This window comes from Ascidiella aspersa, chromosome 1 (genome assembly GCF_963924565.1).
Source record: "Ascidiella aspersa chromosome 1, kaAscAspe10.2, whole genome shotgun sequence".
NCBI classification, from domain to species: Eukaryota; Metazoa; Chordata; class Ascidiacea; order Phlebobranchia; family Ascidiidae; genus Ascidiella; species Ascidiella aspersa.
The window spans coordinates 24,192,756-24,217,320 of NC_139447.1; the positions used below are offsets into that span (position 1 = coordinate 24,192,756).

At 35.2% G+C, this 24,565-nt stretch overlaps 1 protein-coding gene and 1 non-coding gene across 2 annotated transcripts; one reads left to right on the plus strand and one right to left on the minus strand.

Annotated features, from left to right (window-relative positions):
• Positions 1-583: 583 nt before the first annotated feature.
• Positions 584-17,683, minus strand: LOC146168423 (uncharacterized). The gene is made up of 16 exons (XM_083388796.1): positions 17,579-17,683; positions 16,965-17,096; positions 13,091-13,210; positions 11,690-11,903; positions 10,903-11,046; positions 10,591-10,710; positions 6,810-6,944; positions 5,371-5,518; positions 4,920-5,051; positions 4,645-4,780; positions 3,844-3,922; positions 2,587-2,680; positions 1,910-2,069; positions 1,719-1,838; positions 981-1,047; positions 584-804 (listed from the first exon to the last, which is right to left on the minus strand). Exons 1-16 carry the CDS (start codon positions 17,605-17,607, stop codon positions 724-726), a joined length of 1,911 nt encoding a protein of 636 aa, XP_083244922.1. The 5' UTR covers positions 17,608-17,683; the 3' UTR covers positions 584-723.
• Trnaq-uug (transfer RNA glutamine (anticodon UUG)) lies at positions 16,142-16,216 on the plus strand. The gene has a single exon. It is a non-coding gene; the product is annotated as a tRNA-Gln (tRNA).
• Positions 17,684-24,565: the final 6,882 nt, after the last annotated feature.

Below are 24,565 nucleotides of genomic sequence, written 5' to 3' on the forward strand. Positions count from 1 at the left end.
GTAAAAGGTAAATCAACAAAGTCATCTTTAAAGAGATGTTTTTTCACGGTTCAAGTCAATTAGAAAATGATTTTAAATATATACGTCACGCTTAAAGCTCCCTAAACTATAATATCTAAGCTACCGAATTAAACCTTTAAAATAGTACTGCAGAATATCTCATCAAAAGAAATTCGTTTTTCATGCTATATTGGTCTTATTCCAAACTGTGTTTCAATTCGGACCTTAATATTATTCTAATTTCGGTCTTATTGCTGTAGTATATTTCACGTTCATTAGGGGCAATATGCCGCCGGCCGCACCTGACCCAACGGGATGAAATAAGTCGCAGTAAGCGCTAACTCTGTCAACGATCAATGTTGCTTCGTTATAAAGTCTCCCGGCAGGATATTAAGAGCAATTAACTATGGGCTAATCAAGCGTCCATGTGCAGAGTTATTTCTCTCGTTATTGTTCGGAGGCAAAACATTAAGAATGTGAATTCATTTAATACCTTACTTTAGGCAATCGCTTAACTTCATTTGTTTGGCTCCGCTTGCACTCTTTGAACGAACAGACAAAAATGAATAAAAAACAGTTCGCGCTTGATAAGGCATTGCCCGCAGCAACCCAATTTATTTTTTAGGACAAATAAAAAACGACAATATTTGTTTGGCCTGGCCGCTAGGACAACGGTATTTGACTATCGTCTCTTCACACAAACACAGAATACATTTCTATGGTTTATCTGTCCAATACATTTGAGTATTCGGTGCTTATCTTTTGTGTTTTCTGCGTGCTTGAGCGCTCCAGCGTCGAAATTGCCTGAAAAGGCGTAAAAATGTTATTAATCCAATGCACCACACAGAACAGCTTAATTTATGGATAAAAAATAAAAATACAGATTGATGTAATACGTACAACGCAATACGTTTTTGAGCCCTTTTTTGCAATCGTAACAGAAAAAAACACAAAATATCTATATATCATAAATGACTCACCGCCCGCAAGTCTGAGGTAAGATCAAATCGCTTCAACGCATCTTTACACCTCGTGATCGTGTCGGGTCTGAAACAGAAGCAAATACTGTATAGAAATAAAAATAGGTTTAATGATAAACCAAGAGGAATCAATAGAACCCTGTGTTTCTTTGTGGAATCCATAGAACGTTACATTTACAAACTAAAATAAGGATTTAAAAAAGGATAATTTAAAAGATAAATTAAAAATATACTAATTTATTACGTGATTTTATTACACGGTTGATTCTAAAATTGATCTCGGAAATGCATAACATGGATATGCATGATAAATAATTTTTTAAGATGTAATCTTGGAATTAGATTAACACAGTAGTTGTAGTTAGGTTTTGCTTGCTTTCGGTTGTGCTTTTTTAACGAAAAATAGACAAATAAATTCGCATCATTGGTGGCATCACAGTAATGGAAATTTTTTCGAGAGCGTCGCAAAGAAAAACAAGAATAAACAGGGTTATGGTAAATATGTACTGTCAATTAGAACTCTATTTGAAACCAGCTTATTTAAGACCGATATTTATCATTGGCGAATTTAAAAATGGTAAAACCCACACGATGGACACAGACTGCAACGCTCTACTACACCCTCAAAACAATGAGAGGACAAAATATGAGAAGCCCTTTGAAAAAGATAACAGGAAAGGTCAAGTCCTTGCATTCTTGATTTGTTTAAAAATAAAAATTACTTTGACAAAAACTTACGGAACAATTAGACCGTTCTCCCTGTGGTGATACTTGATCTGTTTAACGACGGCAGATATCTCGGATTGCGTCCCACACAGCATAACAATTTCGAGGCAATTAAGTAGCATGATCATTGAACTGCGGAAAAAAAATCAAGGCGTCCTGGGCCCCACAAAAAATACAGGAAAATTCTGAGCCACTTTACTTACATGCTTAATTCAGTCTCGTCTCTCGTATGACATCTTTCTGCATTGGCTAAGGCTATTTGTACGATCTGGCCCTGGACTTCATCGTCAGCCAGACGCACCATTTTTAAGGCATAACTACTCCAAATCTTTCGATCTTTAACTTGAGCCCGAACGCCCATGTCTGATAAATATATACTGTTACTGTAATACAGTCTTTCTTAAAATAAAACAAGTGCGGACATATTATTTAAATATATGCTTGGTTTGCAATGACGAAATAGGATTAAAACCGTATGCAGCCAATATTCGTTATCTAATTTGCTGAGTAAAAAGTATATAAGTGGAAAAAGTAAAGCGATACATATTAGATATAATTTAAGTCAAATAATCACTACGAATGTACAGTCTTAGCACATAACAATAACAGAAGAAAATTGCAAACTTCTGGATTCAAGTCACTGGCGGAACCTCTTTTTACAACATTAACAAACTAAGACCTAAAATCCGATCGACGAATTTTGAATATAATTTAAATAACAAAACAGTATAAATGCCATGACAATTTGAAAACACACAACTAAAGCTGGACATAAAATAAATTCAAAAACATAGAGTTTTTCAAATACTTTTCAATATGTAAATCAAATCAAAGACTTTGTGACAACCCTGTAACAATTTTGCAAAGCAAATACACTTACAAGCGGCAAATGCGACGGGTAAATATTCCGGACGTCCAGACTTCTTAATTGATTCTAAGAGCATTATCTGATGACTCGCAAACAACTGAATCTTCTACAAGGAAAAGTTTAAGGTTAAAATTTGATTATCTAATTACTTTTGAAAATTTAAACGGTCCAGATAATTGTAAGAAATGACAAGCGCGGTTCTAATATAAACATGTTATCACTTAACGAAGAAACTGGTAGCACAAGAACTGTAGTGTTTAAAAATATTCTTAAAGTTTAAAATGACATGCACTTTTCAACTGTATTTTGTATTAAAAAGCATACTGGAGCGTATCTGTAATTTGGACAAATGTATTAATCCGCATTTGCTATGTTTTAATTTAATAGCTGTTCGTCATTAATTATATCATAAGGAAGTTTTTAAAAGATTTGCATTAACCCGAAAAATCAGCTGATTTGCGTTCCATTTGACTTAAAAAACACCAAAAAAGTCCTTACAAAGCGACTTACGACAACTAGACATCAATGTAGTCCTTTAAGCAACAATGTGTTGTCGGGCAAGATAGAAAAACAACTAGCCTGCATTGAGGTTCGACCTCACGACCTCCGGTCATACCCATAACCAAACAACCATACGCACGCCAATGCTTGCCACATTCTGTTAGTATCTCACTGCAGGCTAGTTGTTTTTCTAGCCAGCCCCGCTTGTATCATTCATCGACAGATTCGGTGAGTCTGCGTGGCTTTCGGTATACTAATGATACGTAAGCCGTATTCGTTGGTGAAAAAGTAGCTTCAGAAGGGCTAGATCACAGTTGTTAACACACATATGTGCGACTTTGTGTGGGCATATTTCATTGAATAATGATATGGTACTGTACATCCACTTCAATGTAAAGTTGCTTGTACTAACAGAATGTGGCAAGTATTGGCGTACGGTTGTTTCTCGACTCGCTCCTCTCTGAGCCTGTGTAGCTCAGTTGGTAAAGCGACGGTCCAGGTACGACCGGAGGTTGTGAGTTCGAACTTAACAACAGGCTAGTTGTTTTTCTAGCCTGTCCTGCTGCATCATTGATCGACACAATGGCTTTTGGTGTACTAGTTGGGTACTATCGAGATAAAAAAAAACACTTTTGGGCTGATGTATTTCGCAGATATCACCGTTCTCGAACACAATAGAAGACGATCATATGTAACAAAGTTAGTAACACCCCTTATAGTTATATCTTTACGTGCTAGCAAAAAAAATATGGATCGTTTAAGACTTACTGCGGGAACTAAGCTTTGAATTGCAGCCCAAGCATTCTCCAGAGTGTCGTTTTTTATCACATAGCGTAGGTAAGTAGAACTGCAATCAAACAAAACAGCGATCGTTCAGACAATGTGCAGAAAATAAGTAGCAAACACAAGAACTAAGTTAGTTCCCTTTTTCTCTCACTAAATTCCGGTTTAGGGCAGTGATTGTAAACACTATGTCGTTGCTGTTTAAAACTAGTGGTAAGAATAGAATAAAGACGTTCGCGACACACGTTTTTATCCAAATATAACTAAACTATATTTTTACATTAAAAGTATACTTAACAAAATATTGTTTAATTTGATTTAGCAGCGCTCCAAAATCATTGGAAGCAAAAATAAATTTACAAACGACACTAAGTAAAAACAATACTAAAATAAAGAATCATTGTAACGGATATTGTTAATAAGTGTTAATCTTTAAGCAGGTAAAAAAAAATACAAAAAAACATTTTTTAAGAATCATTGTTTTGAATTTGTTTGCGTTATGGTTACGTGAACTCTGCTGACCCTCTATTGGTAAGTGTACACAAAATAAAACAAATCATACAACTTCTAGGTATATTTAATAAAAAATGAATCTAAAAGTAGTGAAACAAGTTTGGAAAAATTAGGCATGTTTTTGTAATAAGGTTTTCTTTTAATGCTCTTTATTATTTTATACTCAAACTAAACTATATGTGACACTATTTTTTAATTAACGTGTAAAAAGGGAAAAAGCTTTAAGGGTACTTAATAGCTTTAGGAGTATGATATCAGCAACGTAAAACCTACTAGAACGCTGTTTGGAAGAAGTTTGATGATTGTTGAATAATATTATGATTTTTTCCGTAATTCACCATCTTCCAAATCTTCTTGACGACTTCGTAGTGCTTTTCCGACCTCCTCAAGAGGCGATATAATCCAATCACTGCAAAAAAAAACGATTGTGACATAGGACATGTGTTGTTATTTTTGTACACGACAAAGTATAACAACACACTTTACTAGAGACGCTGACTAGCGCTTAATTTCAACTCGATTGATGAAAAAAACAACCAAGAACTAACCATCAGATTTGTCCACGACAACGAGTTCCCGCCCTTCCATTATATCTAAAATAAAGTTAAGCAGCACGCGCTCATCCCTTGAATTCATTGCTGGATGTGAAACCATACCAAAAAACAACCCAGGAGATAAGTCTGAAAAAGATAATTGTCTGAACCGAAAGTTTTTTGTTAATAAAATTGGAACGCTTGAACGGAAACCATGAAAATTCTAGATAGAAATTGCAGTATGATTACATATGCTTTTTTAGATATGCGCATCGCTTAAAAAGACACTCGAGACTTGAGAGATGTGTCAACTGTCAAGCAGAACTTTTAGGATAGACAATTAATCTCTTAGTGCGACTGTTAAAATGTGGTTAAAAGAAACTACGTTCGGAACTTTGGCCAACAAGTAAGGATCGTAGTACTGTAAAATAATACAACAACAATAATTAGCTAGTAGTTGAATTACCAAGACCCAGTGCATCCATTTCTTTAATCACGGATGAATAAAAGTTCATCAGGTGAGACACATTTTTGGAATGTGGGAGAAGCAACAGATGTATGAAGGTTCGATTGTTGGGGGTCAGTCCAGCTCTAGCTATTTTATTTAGCCAAACCTAGGTGAAAGTAAACATTGTTACGTCACAATGGTCAATTGAATTAAGATGAGTTAAAGGCGAATAATTATGCAAAATCAAACTAGAATATTGGGGAAAAATATGTGGTCCCCTACATGCAACTTGGAAAACTGCGCTGCTGATAGTCAAAACATGATTCTACCAAAATCAATCACACATATTTAACGGTCTGGTTTAGGTTTTCACGTGAAGTAAATGATTGCACAATAAGCGGTTTCGACGCACGTTTTTGCTGGATAATTGGCTGTGTCTAAATATTTTTATGACGTCATTACAATAACTATTTTATGACGCCACACACGAAACTATTTTATGACGTTGACGTCATTATTGATTAACGTCAGACGGAAAATGGGGAAATTCCTTAAGTTGAAAATCCGGGCCCCCTTTTCGATTTTCTGGATACGCCCCTGCTACCATATGGTGAGTTGGCCACATTTTGAGAGATAGTGTCACTCACTATGTCAAGTCATACCGTCATAAAACAGCTAATCTTAAAAACACTACTGTTCACGAATTAAATAGTGCTGAAATATGCAAATAAAGTTAAGATACACTTTGCAGTGTATATAGCAGGTGTTCTTAAACTGGGGTGCATGGACCCCTTGGGGGTCCTTGAACTTGTTTTAGGGGGTCCATGAAGGCCTAATTAGGATTCTAGTGCATAAGTAATTAATTAAAAAAAAAACAGTTTAATTAAAATAAAACCGTTTTGTACTGAATGTATAGTTAGACTCCATTTAAGTTTCACATTTTTCGGACGGAAATAAACATATTTATGAAGTCTATTTGTATTGTGACATGAATTTATGACGTCATTTTTGAGCATTTCTTGCCTACCGTGGTACATGCAAAGCAAAAAAAATATTTAGGGGTCCGCACCCGCGTTAAAAAAAAGTTAAGAACCCCTGGTATATAGTATCGGGCCACATTTAGGTTAGTTTTACAAAACAGGAAAACAAAATTCAAATCTCATTAGGATTAAGTGACTGGCATAAAATAAAGTGTCAGTCACAGCAAAAAAAAAAAGGGTATTAAAGGTACTCGGCCACTCTGGTATTTAAAAATTTATTAATATTTGAAACTTTCTAATAAACCCCTACATTAGCATGTAAGAACTAATTTTTTAAGATTGGAAAATGAAAAAATGATTTTGCTTTTATATTCACAACATTTAAGTACTTTATCTGCACAGCATTTTACTTTGGCACACTTTTCTACTATTCGTTCTTAATATAGTTTTATTCAACAAAGCTAACTATATTCTTACCATTCCTGTCTTGGAATTCATACCCATTGGCGTCTCACTTAGTAGTAAATTGTTGAAGGTTGTAATATCTGGTAGAACATCATTTGCTCGCAATTTTTTTATGTACCATTCATAGGCCTTCTTTTTATTTGAGTTCTATTATAACAGCACAAAATAATATATTCATATAAAGCTCTAATATTAATAGTAATATAACAAACATGTAAAACTTTAATACCTAAAGTTAGAAAAAACTAAGTATTATGTATTGTGTATAGTATTTTTTTTAATTTTAGTGGTAGTAAACTAAAAGTAATTACCACTAACATGGACCATTGTGGTAATTTTTAATTTTATTTGCATTTAAAAAAATGCACTTTATTTCATATGCATTTTATTAATAAAAAAATGAATAAATATTTTAGAAAATTATTAGTCAAACAATAACTTTACCACTAAACTGGTAAACTCAAAAGTTAGTCACTGACAGTGCATAATTTACATACAACGAGTTCCTAAGCCCGAAGTGGGTCAAAAATAAGCTCAAATTCTTGTCCATTTTTCAATACCAAATAAATAACAAAAAAAATCAGTTTGTATACAGTGATAGTTATGATAAAAATGTGCAGTTGGAAAACAATGTATAACATAATGTAGTTGGATGATATTGGATGAACCTCGCATTTGCGCATTAAAAGTTATTGCTGATGAAAGTTCTGTTGTGCTGGCTCAGATAAAATTAAGGTTATCTATATCAGGCAAGTGGCCAACAAATGTTAACAGTTTATCTTGAAGAAGCAAAATAAAAGTACAAGGTCACAACATTTAATTTGTTTTCAGTTTGTAGTTATTGCTGCTTTAAATGTGAGGTATTTACAAAAGTATGGATATGCAAGGACTTTTGTGATAAATTGAAAATGCAAGAAAAAACACCTTGAAGTAACCACTCTGCTTTTGAATGTACAATCAGTCAATCACAAATACTTTTTATTGCTTTAAAAGTAACAAATTACTATTGCTTAAAACAGGGTTTCTCAACCGCGGCCCTCTGCCCCCCTGGGGTCAAGGAGCTGTCATTGGGGGGCCACCAGCATAAGTCTGTAGCAATTTTGTGGTATTGCAAAACCGTGTCACTATTTTCAATATTTTCAGTTAAACTCAAACTTGTAGTTAAACCTACTTTGACCTATTGTAACGCATTTTTTTTACATGTTACTACCTGCTGTTCGTGAGAAGTTTTGCAACAGTCAACCTCAAGTTTGCAATCCTAATCGCCAAACATTACGAGGTCACTTACAACCAACATTTGTGTTTTTCTAGTTTCCTCCGTATTCCTTTGAAACGTTTAACCAGCAATTTAATTAATTTGTAAACGGCAAGTTAGAATGATAGTAAAACTAATACAAGCAAGTTGAACATTTTTTCACAAAACGTCAAATAATGACATTACCATTTTGGCTTGTAGAGATAGATTTGTTGTTGTTCCATTGTCAGATGTTTACTATTGGAAATACGTTTTTACAGAAAGCTTAAACAAGGTTTTGTGTTATCAAATGTCAAAAATTCGCAAATATGCACTGCTCGGTGGTGATGTTAAATGCATCATTACGACCCTTAAAACTTATAAATCACCGTGATAAAAGCATTCTCGAAAAAAGAATAATGCCGCTACAAATTCTAGCTAATTTTTTTATAATCGAGGGGGGCCACGAGGATTAAAAGTCTTTCGAAGGAAGCCACAAGACATAAAAGGTTAAGAACCGCTGGCTTAAAACTTCCACAAATGCTGCATACTGAAGTTGATATACCCAATGTAACATGCATATAGAGCAGGGGTGGGCAAATATGTTCAATGGAAGAGCCATTTGCAGAAAATACAAGTACCAGAAGAGAGCCTCACAATTATTTCAATACAAAAACGGTAAATAATGCAAGTTAAGCAATAATAACAGAACTGTAATATAACAAAACGGTAATAATTAGCACAATAATAATAACGGTAATAACAAAAAACATGCACAATATTTAAAAATATCATTCTTTTGTTTGATTTTCTAATCTCTGAAACCTTAGCAATAAAATTGTGTTGACTTGCTGTTAACTAACTTTTCGGGTGTTATGTCTAGTGTTACGTCATAAACGAAATGCTGGCCTAAATAAAGAAAAGAAAAAGAGAGAAACATTTATAAACGGTACTCTTGGTAGCCTTTAATATTGGAACTTAACGATTCGACTAGAAGAGTCATAAAAACATACCGGCGAGCCGTAGTTTGCCCACACCTGATATAGAGTTACATAAGTACATTGAAAAATGCAGAATTGCAAAAAATAAAAACAAATGCAACAGTCTAGGGATGCTCAAAGTAGAATATCGAATCCTTGGATTCGAATCCAGATGGGATTCGAATCCAATTCTGCCATTTATTTCGGGTAATTGGAACCGATATAATTTAATGTTTTACCGCGGATTGTTGCGCCTAATTGCACAAACGCGTGTGGTAAGTTGGCCTGTCGCCGCGGCGACCAATTTTTAGTGCTTGCTTTAAATGTAACCTCGTAGTGCAGTGTCAGCGTTTTTTCGGGCGACCAATTACCGCGTCTCGCGATAACGTTCGTCTAATAATGAAGTGTCAATCAAGCGTTATTGGGCGAGCGGCTAACGTGTAATGTCAGGTGTGGAGTTCGCAATTTCCCTAAATGCGTTAAGTTGCAAAAGTAACATAGCGTTGCAAAACGTGCTGGCCGTCTACAAAATGCGCTATGGGGTTACTTCAGGTCAACTTTAGGCCAATATTCAGGGAAGTTATGCAGTTATGCACAACGTAATTGTCAAGAATTCGTTATGTCAATAATAACTTTGTATTCTTTGCAGTACATCATTTGACTGCATAACAGATCATGTTAGTCAAAAAAGAAGCAATAAGACTTAACAATGCTTTCAAAATCAGGACCGAATTGCTTTAGACTTCTGTGTGGAGTGTTGCATTTTCTCACTATTGGCAAAAATATAAGTTTTGGACACAACCTGGACAGTTGACATATTACAGTTTACAGAACGGCTTCAGATGACAGTTGTTAAGAATGTTAAACATATGAGAGAGTTTTTTAATTATAATGTACACATGTTAGAAAATTGTTTGGACGATTTATTACTGTGATTGTGGGCCCTGTAGGGTAGATTAAGATTAATCCCTTCCCCAAACAAAATCGAGGTTAAATAATTTAATAAAAATATACTAGGATTCGCTATTCTGGATTCGTTATTCTAGATTCGAAACCTATTATTCTAGAAAACTTGGGATTCTACTTTGAACATCCCTATGCAACACATCAGTGATTTACCGTTTTGTGGGTATGTAGACAAAAATGTTTTCCTGAAATTATAGGAGTAGTTGACTTTGGGCACTTAAAATTGGTTGGACAGAATAGTCATAATTATTTTTGGTTAAGCACTGGCAATAAAGGTAATGTTACACAGAAGTGATTTGATTTATACATTCCACATTATAAAACTTTACTTTACAAAAAGGCTATTTTTGGTATTAAAGGCACACAAATTTGGATAGGGTTAACATTTTCATTTAGGTTCAGGTGGTGTCAGGGTTAATGTTAGTAAAATAAATTAAAGCAGTTTTGCATTTTATTTATGATTCATGCCCTTATCAATTTTGGTTTAAATCCATCAAAGTTTGATGTATAGCCTGTATCTTTTTACTCAAATAAGAATAACTTCCTAAACTCTTCCTAGTTCAGCACACTAAAATATTGAACTCATATATATATATATATATAAAACCAGTACCATTATGAACGCTGCTATCATCAACATGTCCTGCTCACTAGAAGGTGATGACAGGGTTTCAAAGACTTGTACAAAATTTGACATGTCAACATTCTTTTCAAACTTCCAAGGCAGTAAGATCTAAAACAATAATATTTTTTTCCTAGGTTGTAAATAGTAATAAAAATATTTAATGTATGATAGGTGTATTGCAATAGTCAGTTTTAAAACAGTATGACTGATTTTATTAGCACCCTAAAAAAAGAATGTCAATCTATAAATAAGATCATATAAATGAATATTTGTCTTACAAATCTATGAAAAATAACAAACCTCCATTGGGCGATAATATGCTCCATCCACATCTTCAGGAATTCTATACACCGCCAAAAAGGCTAACAGACTGTTGGTTATATTATCTGGTATTGTGGCAGATGCATTATGAAGCCGGAGGTACATAGCTGTAGCTTCATTTGGCTGAAAAGCAAACAAAATATTTTTTTAAACAAATGTAAGCCGCATTGTATACTTAATCTTGTGTGGTTTTTACAAATAATAGTTAGATATTGCTTTTCTATTTTTAAATAGGATTAAACTGTTGTAAGGTTACACACTATCTTACTGCTAAGAAACAGAAACACAGTAATTAAAGTTGCAGAATTGCATTTTACAGCAAATTATTTAACTGCTGAACAGGTCACAGTTATGAGCAATTACAACCAAAACAAATATATTCTCAAAATAATGAAAAATGAAAACTTTGTAATAATATCACTGTGTTGCATGACACTCATTATATTGGTCAACTAAAGGCATGGGCCATGATGGTCATTTTGGAATATTTCAGGGGCCCATGGTGCCGAAGTAACAACTAAAAAATTAAAAATACACTTGCCTGTTATATTTTAGATTCAAAACATACTTTTAAAGAATAATAATACTGTATAAAAAAGTATATCATAACAAGCATCTCCATTCATCAGGTGTTAATAAAAGTTAAAAAATGATATCATAATCTTTACACATAATCATTGTCATTGTTAGCGTTTGTACCAGTAGCCTAACATTGGGCAATACCTTGAAGCATAGCAGTATTATAAATAATGTAAAACAACAGTACTTTGAATTTGTCAATCAGAGATTGAACGTTTTCAACGGAATCAGCACAAATTTCTTCTTTTTCTTCGCCACTAATTTCTTTTTTAGATATCCTATCGTTAAACTGTACTTGAGAAGCCATCTTAATCCAAGTTTCTACATTGTCAGAATTCCAATTATGTTGAAACAATTCTGGTTTTTTCTGGATAACATAGTTGGCTGCATTTTCTCCTTGTCTAGATAAAAATGTGAGTTATTTGCATCCTTGGTTTTTACTTTTGAAGCACTAGAGATAAACAAAGTGATCAGTTGACAAAAGCCATTTCTTATTCAGTAATTACATATATATATAGGCATATTAAATTACATGTTGGAGTGAGCTTTAAGATTTAGCAGTCTATGAAAAAGAAATAAACATGGTGCTATGTCCTTTTGTGTGCTCATTGAAGCAGACAACTTGTAAACATTACATTTAGCGTCTTCCTTGAGAGTATGCAACCAGTTCATCTTTATACATTTGTCTGACTTGCAAGATAAATTTCTAATTACTAAGCAAGGCCTTTGAAAACCAAAACATTTACACCTTTATTATACATTTAGTTATAATTAAAGTCAGGGTCAGGAACCCAAAATTATTAACTTAGATATTGCTAAAACAGAAAAAAAAAAAACATTTTGGTAATTCATACACAATATTTAAACAACCTAAATATTAATCGATTTAGACAATTTGATAATTTTTGACAACTGTTAGTTTTAGTCCCCTAAAGTTTTTGTAAATTAATATTAAGTAAACAAAATCCCCATTTTCTTGTTAATAAATGTAAAAAGGTCATGAGAAGGTGATCTGTAAACTGGTTTTGTGTAGACATCAATACCATAATTTAGTGCATTCTTAAAAACATCTGTTCTTCTTGAACGAACAGGGCAGGTATGAAGTTTAAACCAAGTTTTATCACACACAGCAATATAAAAAAAATGTTTATTAATTTAAAATTGACCAAACTTTAGTTAAGGATATGTGTTTATGAGCCACATATCCTTTAAAAAAACTTGTGTCCGATCAAAAATTGCTTGAAGGCCAACATTTGGGCCGAAAGTCCACAATTTAACAAACATTGATTTTGTAAAAGGTGGTTTAACATCTATTTTGCCTGAAATACGCTTTGCAGTTTTGAATCAATTGCCTGTTGTATGCTATGAAGTTTTGTATATTGGTAACAAAAGACTCAAACAAATTATATATAGAATGAGGCAAACACTTCATATTATTTTTAGTTTTACGAATTAAATCTGAACATCTTGCCACATTCTCTCAACACAAATATCCCAAAACAAACAAATAAAATCTAAATCTTATTATAAAGCTAATGTCAATATTAAATTTACCTGAATTATTTTTAACATACACATGGATTAATACCTGATAGCACCTTCTCCTACATTTAGGTTCCAAAATTGAGGGGATGAAAGGTCAGTGTAAGATGGTAAAACGGATGATTTTATTGTACTTTGTAAAGCCCGTAGAACTGCCGTGTTAGACCTGTCATAAAATGGAAAGGCTTGAAATTAAGAATACAGAAGGATCATCGTAATATTTTCATGACAGTGAGACAAAAATCCCGTATATATGCATGTTTTAGCCAGATTAGAATCCATTTTTTTCCAAAATGAGCATTGAAGTTTAATTATTTTAACCGTTATGACAGCAAAGTGTGAAGTAGAGTATTTCAGAAGTCAAACATAGTTGCTAGTGTTTGACATGGAAGAACAGCAAATTTGCACTGGTTAGACTGCTAAAGTATATACACTATGGTTATTAGTCTTAGTTTTGTAGAAAAGAAAAATGAAGGCGCGTCTAAAATCCTACCACAGCAAACATTATTTGGGTTAGGATGCGGGTTCAGGTAGGTCAGGGGCGGGCAACATTCGGCCCGCAACGGGATTTTGAGCGGCCCGCAGACAGCTTCCGGTTTTACATGATAATGTGGCCTGCGGCAATAGTCTGCCGCAATCCCCCACTACTTGCTTACTACATCAAATATTAGTGATTCTTAGTTATTCTTCGGTTCTTTGTCTTGGGTTAAAATTATACGAATCCAGCCATAAGATCGAAATAAGAACAACATTAACGTCGGAATAGCACACAATTCGGAATAAGACCGTAATAGGACTAATACCTAATCGTCGTAGTACAGTCTAAATCGGAATAAGTCATAAACCCGTCGGAATAAGACCTAAATGACCACAATTAGGCCTATAAAACATTTTGACTAATCCAAACCCCATCCCTAATTACCCCCCTAATAATTTTAACCCTTATTACCCACCAATAACCCTAAAGAGGGCCAGAAAATCAGGTGCCAAAACAGCGGCGACATACGGCGCCCAAAATTCAACATAAAACGGCCGATGCCATTATACTTATAGCCCCCCATCGTCCCATACCCTCTTACAGTTTCAGACGTTATTTTGGCCATTTAGGCCTTATTTCGAAAAATTTAGGACTTATTCCGACAAATGTCTGTCTTATTCAGACGATGTAGTTCTTATTCTGTCGTAGATATTACTGCGTGTTTGGCTTTATTATGTCGTTGGTGTTAATACAATGTTTTATTCAATGTTCTGCTTTAGGTATTGGTCCTTTTTAGAGCTTATCATATGCTCCCAAATTAGATTTAGAACTTACAATCATTATTTTCCTTGGATTTTGCTAAGAAACGTATAGTTGCAAATTTAACAAGGATTGGATGCCGAAGTACTTATTTACTCAAATTGGCAAGAAAGCAGTATGTTTGCTGTGCAATGAAAGTGTTGCCGTGTTTAAAGAGTACAACATTAGCCGCCATTATGCGACAAAACACGTAGGCTATGACAGTACAATTAATATAACGATTTGGAATCCGGCCCGCCAAGTACTTTTTTTCCCATATCTGGCCCGCCGACTGGAGAAGTTGCCCGTCCCTGAGGTAGGTTAAGCAATATTATTAAATAGTAATATTGGACGTTCAACTGGGTTACATTCCTTGTTTTTAGTTTCCTGAATAATATTGATTATTAATTATTATAATAATTATCATTTTCTATGGGCATAACAGCATAACAACCTTATTTGTATTATAGTATAGCATTTTTAAGTAAAAGTTTTAACTGGTTTATTAAAGTCCACACCTCTCGTAGTAAACATTAAAATAGTCCATAACTCTCAAAACTTTAAGCTTAGGAGATTGAACATTTCCATAGGATTCAATAATAACTTTTTATATGAGTTTTTCGCCCAATTTAACTGGCATCCACATAATCAGTTAAGTGATTAACACCTTTACAGGGCAAAGGTGCACAACCTGTGTGGCTGTGACCCTTAGAAATAGCCTATGAGGTTGTGCACATGTTTAAGAAAACACAAGTTTTGGCAGTTGAACGTTCTGAAACTAAAAGTAAGAAGAATTTTCATGTTATCGTCCATGCAGATATTACTCCGAAAAGCCATCGCAGACTCGCCGAATCTGTCGATCTATGATGCAAGCAGAGCAAGCCAGAAAAACAACTGGCCTGCAGTGAGGTTCGAACTCACGGTGTACTATTGATACGGAAGCCGTAATCGTTGGTCATAAAGCAACTTCCGAGGGGCTAGATCACAGATGTTATTAAACACATATGTTTGTGTGTGTCTTTCATTGATTGATACGGACTGATGATCCCCCAGTGTGAAGTTGCTTGTACTAACAAAATGTGCAAGTATTGGCGCATGGTTGTTTCTCGACTCGCTCCTCTCTGAGCCTGCATAGCTCAGTTGGTAGAGCGACGGTCCCGGCTTGACCGGAGGTCGTGAGTTCGAACCTCACTGCAGGCCAGTTGTTTTTCTGGCTTGCTCTGCTTGCATCATAGATCGACAGATTCGGCGAGTCTGCGATGGATTTTCGGTGTACTATTGATACGGAAGCCGTAATCGTTGGTCATAAAGCAACTTCCGAGGGGCTAGATCACAGATGTTATTAAACACATATGTTTGTGTGTGTCTTTCATTGATTGATACGGACTGATGATCCCCCAGTGTGAAGTTGCTTGTACTAACAAAATGTGCAAGTATTGGCGCATGGTTGTTTCTCGACTCGCTCCTCTCTGAGCCTGCATAGCTCAGTTGGTAGAGCGACGGTCCCGGCTTGACCGGAGGTCGTGAGTTCGAACCTCACTGCAGGCCAGTTGTTTTTCTGGCTTGCTCTGCTTGCATCATAGATCGACAGATTCGGCGAGTCTGCGATGGATTTTCGGTGTACTATTGATACGGAAGCCGTAATCGTTGGTCATAAAGCAACTTCCGAGGGGCTAGATCACAGATGTTAGTAAACACATATGTTTGTGTGTGTCTTTCATTGATTGATACGGACTGATGATCCCCCAGTGTGAAGTTGCTTGTACTAACAAAATGTGCAAGTATTGGCGCATGGTTGTTTCTCGACTCGCTCCTCTCTGAGCCTGCATAGCTCAGTTGGTAGAGCGACGACCCCGGCTTGACCGGAGGTCGTGAGTTCGAACCTCACTGCAGGCCAGTTGTTTTTCTGGCTTGCTCTGCTTGCATCATAGATCGACAGATTCGGCGAGTCTGCGATGGCTTTTCGGTGTACTATTGATACGGAAGCCGTAATCGTTGGTCATAAAGCAACTTCCGAGGGGCTAGATCACGGATGTTATTAAACACATATGTTTGTGTGTGTCTTTCATCCATGCAGATATGTGCTCCCCAAGTTGATGGTTTTAATATCAGCTATATGATCAGTGTGGGTAAAATATAAAAAATTCTTTAATGAACAATGCATAACAATGTAGAATGGGCATTGTAAACAATTTATTGAAAGGCAAGAAGGGTTGTTCAAAGTAGAATCCCAGGCGATTCTAGAACTTTAGGATGTGAATCTAGAATAACGAAACCAGAATATTGAATCCTAGTGAATTTTTATTAAATTTTTTAATCTCAATATTTTTTGGAGGAGGGATTAATCTTTACCCTGCAGGGCCCACAATCACAGCAATAAATCACGAAACAATTTGCTAACATGTGTATATTGTAATAAAAAAATAATCTCCGAAATATTTAACATTCTGAACAACTGTCATTCAAAACAGCTGCGTAAAATGCAATACATGTCCAGCCAGGTTGTTGCCAAAACTTAATATTATGCCAATATAGTGAGTAAAATGCAACACTATAGAATGAACTGTTTTCAGTTAATTTGCAAGCTTTTTTGAAATATGTATGCAGAGAAAAAAGACTTCATAAATATATTTATTTTCCCTACCTTTTTTTGGCAGCAGGAGGAGTAATTTCAGCACGGAGTTGTTTCTCTATTATTGCCTTTGCATCAGGAGTCTGATTAGCTTTTATTGAAAAAGCTGATATTGACCAGTGTGGTGCTCTTTTTAGACAGTCCCTGAAATGGTTAAAATCGGCCATTATACTTTTCTTTTTATTGAAGGTAGATCAACTATTGTGGATATGACTTTAGTAACGTGGATGTGCACCGCCATTTACTTTTTTGCAACATTAATACATACATAAAGATTTAAAACCTTTTGCTACCATGTCTAAATTATGCTCAAAGATATCTGATATCCAGCTAAAGAATTTCACATTATTTTTTGCTTTTAAATATAATACACAATTCTGCAACTGTTTTGCTAAGTCGTGACTATTCGGGAATTTGGATTCGCAACATTACACAGAGATAGAGACACCCTTTGTCGTATATGGTTTTGCCTTTCTTAAAAATACAATAACAAAAGAATAAACTGGTGGTTTATAGACAAAAAAAAAGTTCAACATAAATCAACTGAATACTAAATGTTACAATTTGAAAAACAAAATATATAAAAAAAATATGGAGTCTAACTGTAACATTTTTGTATAAATTACCTTAGGAGCAGTGTTTTTCTGTTCAACATGTCTTTTGTTTGTGAATTAACATTGGAGAATTATATATACAAATCAATTCGCTACAAATTTTTAACCAAAACCTTAACCAGAAAGAAAAAATTATTTGTTTATATATGAGGTTATAAAAAAGTGGCAATTATGGTACATCATTTACAAAATATAATGATGTTTCAAAATTGCTACACCACTTAAACTAAATAGCTCAGGATGAACTTAAATAAAAGTATTTGTTTTTGAAGGGATAGATATAATAATTTTTCTAGAAATGGACACATTTCTTTTTCAATGATGTTCACCTCAGTAGATGTGATGAAATGTTATTTATTTATGCTTTTTAGCTTTACTTGCATGTGCACAACGCACAGAACTCCGAAAATCCCCTGTGTTAAAACTTTTTTTTTTTGAATTAACAATTTATTTAAACAACATTTTATATATTTTATAAAAATAAAGTTAAACACAGCCTTTTCAAGTATATTTGGGGTTTTTCTATTCGAATAAATATTTATAGCTGTAATTTTGTCATCGCAGTGCAAGTTACTGCATTAAATATGTGTAGAGAGAACGGCGGGGGGCCCCTTAAGTCGAGCGCAAATATGATCTTTTTGTTGCGAGCGCGATTGTTTTGCTGTTGGCCGCTACGAAGAGAGTTATAAGTGACGATTAAAAATCCTACGTTTTAAAGTGAATAATTACACACCCTTGCTTTATTAATGGGCCTCTTTACATGTGAGGTTCGGTTGCAATTTTTCTGGTGCAATGCTTGCAATAACAATCAAGAGGGTAGGGCTGGTAGGGCAATTTGTTAGAAAATCTTTTTTAAACCAGCAATTCAGCATGTTTGATGGCTACAGTATTTTTTGGAAATAAATACAACGTTTCGCCTAAAAGTTTTGTTGAAAGTATAAGCAACTAACTCGAAATGCGAAAAAAGAGGACATTTGGAGATTTTTGAGCGTCTTCGGAGGATCATTCAATTTTCTTGAGAAAAGAGGACAAATCTTCCTAAAAGAGGACATATGGTAGGCCAACCCTTAAGGGATAAATAAATTGGCTTGCCATTTTTCGGAAACGTAAATCCGGGACGCATATTAAAAGCTGCAAATAAACTTAATGTTTACCTAAAACAAAATAATTTAATGCAACTAATTAATTTTACGGGGTTGCGGTTGTTTTATCTTTTGTCAGGGGGTATTTTTAGGGCCTCATTAAGGGTGGTTTGTCTAAGTAATTTGAATCGTAACCGAAAGTAATGTCTGTATTGTGTATAAAATGAGTCGGGTAGCCTAAATACTTTCTATAATTAAAGTAGGATGCGGCCCTTGTGAATTAAGCAGCAACTATATTAGGTATTATGTTGGCAAAGGCGCTGTATCCATAACAAATTCGAGCATAGGTTAAACAAAATGTAAGATTGAATCAAGATGGCCTCTTAAAACTATTACATATTATGATGTACTCTGCGTAATTTGCTTGAGCCGCGTGTTATTGCCGATGATTTAAAAAAGTAATTTATCATGTTACTAAAAAGTAATGTTACGAATAGCGTAGTATCGTGGCTTGAAATGAAGTCACATTCTTTAACCTGTGTGGAAGCAGCATTTAATCGGATGGGGTGTTATAAATTATCGCATTTATCTGCGTGACTGTGAAACATCTAATTGTTCGTCTTCGCAAACTAAAATTACAAATAATGTGTGCTTACTTAACATGAAACGACTAAATACCCAACGTCTAAGCACGTCAAACATATTTTACGTAACGAAAACCAGTGACATATATAAATAGGAAACCACTCACTAACGTAAAGCCCTAAGTTGTAGCAGCCATTGTTCGCATTGCGTGATATTCAGCAAACACGTAATTCCTATACCATACTGCGTTCAACGTAAGTAAAATCTAGTTTGAAACTGAAAATTGGTTATGATTAAAACCGCCGCATGCGTACTTCAAGAAGTTCTTAAACCTTAAAGCAATTAATTTTAATTAAGGCATTATATACCTATTTCACGCAGGTAATTGCTATTAAAGTTTTTTTATACAATGCAACAAAGTAAGTAGCCAAAAAGCAATTTTTAAAGAAACAAATTCAATTCTTCGTCTTGTGTGATTAAATTACTATCTTTACACAGTTTTTTTATACAATGCAATAAAGTATGTAACCAAAAAGCAATTTTAAAACTACTCACAAACGTAAAACCTTTAAGCAGATACGTAATCCCTATGTACCGAATTACGTCCAACGTAAGTAAAACCTCGTTTAAAACTGAAAACTGTTTGCTATTAAAACCGCCGCATTAAATGCGAAATTTTGCAAACTCTACCTAAATTTTGCGCGGTAACAGACATAAAAAAGTTTTTAAACATAAACATAAAGAGATGACAGACTTTTGTTGTGCGAACACCGTATTTAGGCCAGTGCTCCGCAACCTTTTTTCACTTGCGGCACACTAAGAGAAGTCAAAAAATTCGACGGAACACCTACGACTTATATATCTAAAATTCACCTGAGTCCAACTCCGGAGTTTCGGGTCTGACTCCGGCAAAATGTTCGTTTTTGTCGATGCGGAGTACGGCTACAACTCTTAAGCTTGTATTTTTCTCATTTACGTAACTAAATCAAGCTGTAGGCTATATTTAGCAATCCACTCAAAGAGGTGTCATTTAATTGATCCAATCAGAATACATAATTTAAAATTGGTATATAGCTATTAGTCGTAATAACGTCTAAAAATCGTATAAAATATCGTCGGAAGAAGACCTAAATGGTTAGAATAAATTATACAACCTTTTACCAAATCCCCAAGCCCACCCCTAACTTTATCACTAACTCTTCTAATAATTTAAACGCCAACCACGTATTACCCGCACCTAACCTAAATAGGGACAAAATGTGGGGCCAACGTTGCCGAAAACGAAAGGTGCTGAAACCCCACAGTATCAGGCGTTATTTTGTCCATTTAGTACTATATCGATAAATTTGGGAAAGTGTTTACCAAAGCATGGGTCGCGACCCCAATATATTTGGCTGTGAAGCGTAAACATGTGTGGCGCAGGTACGATTCAAATCTGCCAAAAACTGGATTGTTGTAAATTCACTTTTTTCTTTATCTTCAAGTTTGTTCCATCCCAACATAGACTGAATTATCGCAAAATGCTTTGCTTTAGTTTCGTCTTATTAAACTGAATTATTGCATCATAAGCAGTTTTAGCGGCATTCGAGTCACTTTCTTTAATAAATCATGTATGAGTTTAAATCAAGTTTGGTGGATTACGGAACAATATTGGAGTTTAATTGTTTGTTAGGTCAGTGGAGTAAAACGACTTCCCGGCTTTAAACAGTTTCCTAACAATTTGACTACTATTATATTTCGCACTAGTTTTCCCTATCTTGGGTCGCGAGGTGTTCACAAAACCCTAATTTGGGCGCATCGGTGATTTAGAACTTTTCGACAGGTTTAGGTCTTATTTAGACAATTTTATATTTTCTTCTGTCCTGGATTTGCTGGGTATTTGACTTAATTTTATGAATTTTTTTGCCTTGTTTCCTGAGATAACTGTTACATTATAGCGAGAAAATGCAAAACACAGGGCTTATTTACGATACCGGTAACTATAAAAACTGACAGTCGCGGGCAGGATACTCGTTAAGATTAAAGATCGCGGGCCAGATTCATTTTTTATTCACCTTACTTGACTTTATTATTTTTTATAAAAGATAAAATAAAATATTTACAAAATTTATTTTAAGCTTTATAGACTGGTCGTTTAGTTTACGATTTGCATCCGAAAAACTTTTTGGTTAATAAAGTATTCATAAAAGCCGTATATTACGATCATCGAAAAACATGCTACGGGCCGGAAGAGTTAAATGGATCTGGACGACGGGCGGGCCAGTGCTCCGCAACCTTTTTTCACTTGCGGCACACTAAGAGAAGTCAAAAAATTCGACGGCACACCTACGAATTATATACCAATTAACAATACAGGCAATGAATCAAGGCAAACAAAGGAAGCGATTTCAATATTCAATGCGGAAAGGCGTCAAAAAATGATTGGGTTTATTTCTTGTAGGTCTTACGGTCTTCCTAAAATATCTCAAATAAAAGGCTTTTAATAGCATTGGGAAAAAATAAAACCTGACAACTTTGCATTGTTTTTTTTCAAAAGTATTACGTTTCATAACACCTGTTTTAAAAAAGTTTTAGATATTAAAACAAACCTTAAAGTTACACCTGGATTATTGCATAAAATGCCCGCCGTGATGTACATTTTTTGGTATTTCTGATGATTATTAAAATGTACTTATTAACGAGAAAAAAGTAAAACACCTCTGGAAACTTCACGGAAAACTTGACATGGTCTCGCGACACAGCGGCTGTGGAGAACTGATTTAGGATACCAACAATGGGATTTTTTAGATATTTTATTGCGTATTAGAGGGCGATCGTCTCCTATCAAGTATCAATACATTCAAGAGTAGGGCGATAAAAGTCTTCTTGACCCTCAGAATTCAGATGTAAGCAAACTGCCACAAGACAGGTTATTTGAAGAATACGTGAAAGAAACCATGATATAATAAACTTTTTATATTGTGCAATAGCGCTTTATGTCGACATATATAGGCAAAGTTGCCATCGACATGGACCCCAAAATAAGGACAACAGAAAAAAATTAGATTAGCATTTAAAAAACGTTTTTGGATATGCAGTGAATTAATACGAGTCGTGTTATATCACATTCCATACTTTTTGCCAGAAACAATCTGCTCCAGAAATTTATTTAAGGTTTATGGTTTGTTTATCGGTCTATACTCCTGTTAATGTTGCTTGAAGAACGCTATTTAAAAAATCCGACATATAGCTCGATCGACCAGGTTAAATGTGGCAATCAAACCGTCGATCGCGATCGAAGTGTTGGCCACTCCTGCTTTACTGATTATTGAAGTGTCGACTACACTGCACCCATTTCCCCATTACCAACCACTTCGCCAAAAAATGCTGCCTTCGCCGCACTTTATTCTGCTGTATGCTAAACAGCAGTAACCTTGTACTGCTGTTTACTGCTAAAATGTCGTCAGCTGCTGTATCTCAGTACAGCAGCCAAAACTGCTGTACCACTGCCCAATGTCAATACCCATCTCATCACTTGATGTAAAATCTTGAGACTTGTATGCCACGGGGCGGAGTACCCTTTTATTTATGATGTCATAAAAACTCGGCGCAAAAGCATAATTTTAGAATATTATTCAACACTGGTTACCAGAGGAAAACGATCGAAGCTCTGTAGTTGTTGAAAATAAGACAAAATAAGGACGCAAGTCGAAAAAAAGGACATTTCTTAGAAATAAGCACATTTAAGTTTTCTAAGACCTGGCCCTTTAAAATTAGGACAAATCTTAGAAATAAGGACGGTATGGCAACCCTGTAATATAGGCTACCATGAGTTACCGTGCCTTGCTCGTTCTGAAAATCTTATTAATAGCCTATTCCTATAGTATGCAGAAGTCTATTCGTATATTGGTCGAATTGTGATTAGCCGGTCAAGGCTCAACAATATTAAGCTTATAAACGTTCACCTTGTCCATGCCAGTTATATGAAGCAAGACCCGAATAAAATAATTTGTAAAATTTTACAAGCCAATACTGCCACAGACTATATATGATCACACCAGTAATATATTTAAAAGATCGTTGCAACACGGATTGATTAAGTTGTTATCTAGATCAGGGGTCGGCAACCTTTCGTACGCAGTGTGCCAGTTTATGAATAATGTCAAAATATTAACAACTCGCACGCCAAACATTTTTCTATGTTTGTTTTCGCACTGGCAATCTGGGCTGCGGAGTTGGTTAAAAACAATCCGAGTCCGACTCCGCCAAATATCAGATTTCATCACGTCCCGAGTCCGACTCAGCCTCTGTATTTCACCAATTTACGTAACTAAATTAAGGTGGATATTCCGCAATCCACTCTATGGTCATGGAAAATATGCCACGGGCATATGCCATTCCACCTTAATAATTTACAGTTTGCTGCCTTATCAGGTTCGAAATTTGGTACTACGCATGCCGCACACGTCGGACTCGGATAGTTTTACCTGGTCTTGCTCGACTCCCGAGTCCGACTCAGCAGCCCTGCCGTGATCTGACATCTAATTTACGTATCTTTTTTGAAATATACTTCGATGCTTTTAAACCGATACCTAGAAGTGTTAACGATCAGTTTCTCTTAGCAAATAACAAAAATTTCTATGTAATGAGAAATTTGCTGCTGTCTTTTTGATATCATACGTGTTATACGTGGTTCTATTGAAGTTTTTCACGTACAACTGGTCTTAAAGTTTAGGATTTAAACGAGTTGTAGCCTACTTTTAAATAGTTCGGCACAACATTTGCAGCATTGTGACGTAAGATGAAGTCCAAAGTAGACCGTTAACTCTATGTTACGTCACAAGGCTACAAATTACGGAACTGGCTAAGTTTTAAATTTGATGGACAAGCCGCCTTCAACATGTTGCTTTTTGCAATTGAGATAAAAATTTGTAATATATTTGGCGGACCGGCAGGAAAGTTGACGCGGACCGGCGGTTGACAACCACTGATGTAGAATGCCCTCGCCCTGCTTTAACGTAGTAAACTTTACGCCAAATTTGGGGCATTGTGACGTAATAAGAACGGTTAGTGGTAAACAACAAGTATGACGCTCACAAAAAATAATATTAAATACAACACAGTTAAGACACTTATTTGTGACAAGAACTGGCAATGTGTGCAACCATTTAGTTAGCGCTAGTGTTAGTGATGTAGTAGTAATGTGTAATGGTTGCACTTTCTTAAGGTGATATAACGTGCGCGTTAAATCAATTGGCGTGCCATGCAAAATCATCTTGCGTGCCACAAGTGGCACGCGTGCCAGGGGTTGCCGACCCCTGATCTAGATTTAGTTATTTAGCTACGTGACATA

Coding starts and splice junctions, on each gene's coding strand:
- LOC146168423 (XM_083388796.1), bottom strand. CDS start 17,607: ATGTTGAACAGAAAAACACTGCTCCTAAG. Junction 17,097..17,578: donor AGAAAAACACTGCTCCTAAG/GTAATTTATACA, acceptor TAACCATTTCAG/GGACTGTCTAAAAAGAGCAC. Junction 1,839..1,909: donor GACGAGACTGAATTAAGCAT/GTAAGTAAAGTG, acceptor TTTTTTCCGCAG/TTCAATGATCATGCTACTTA.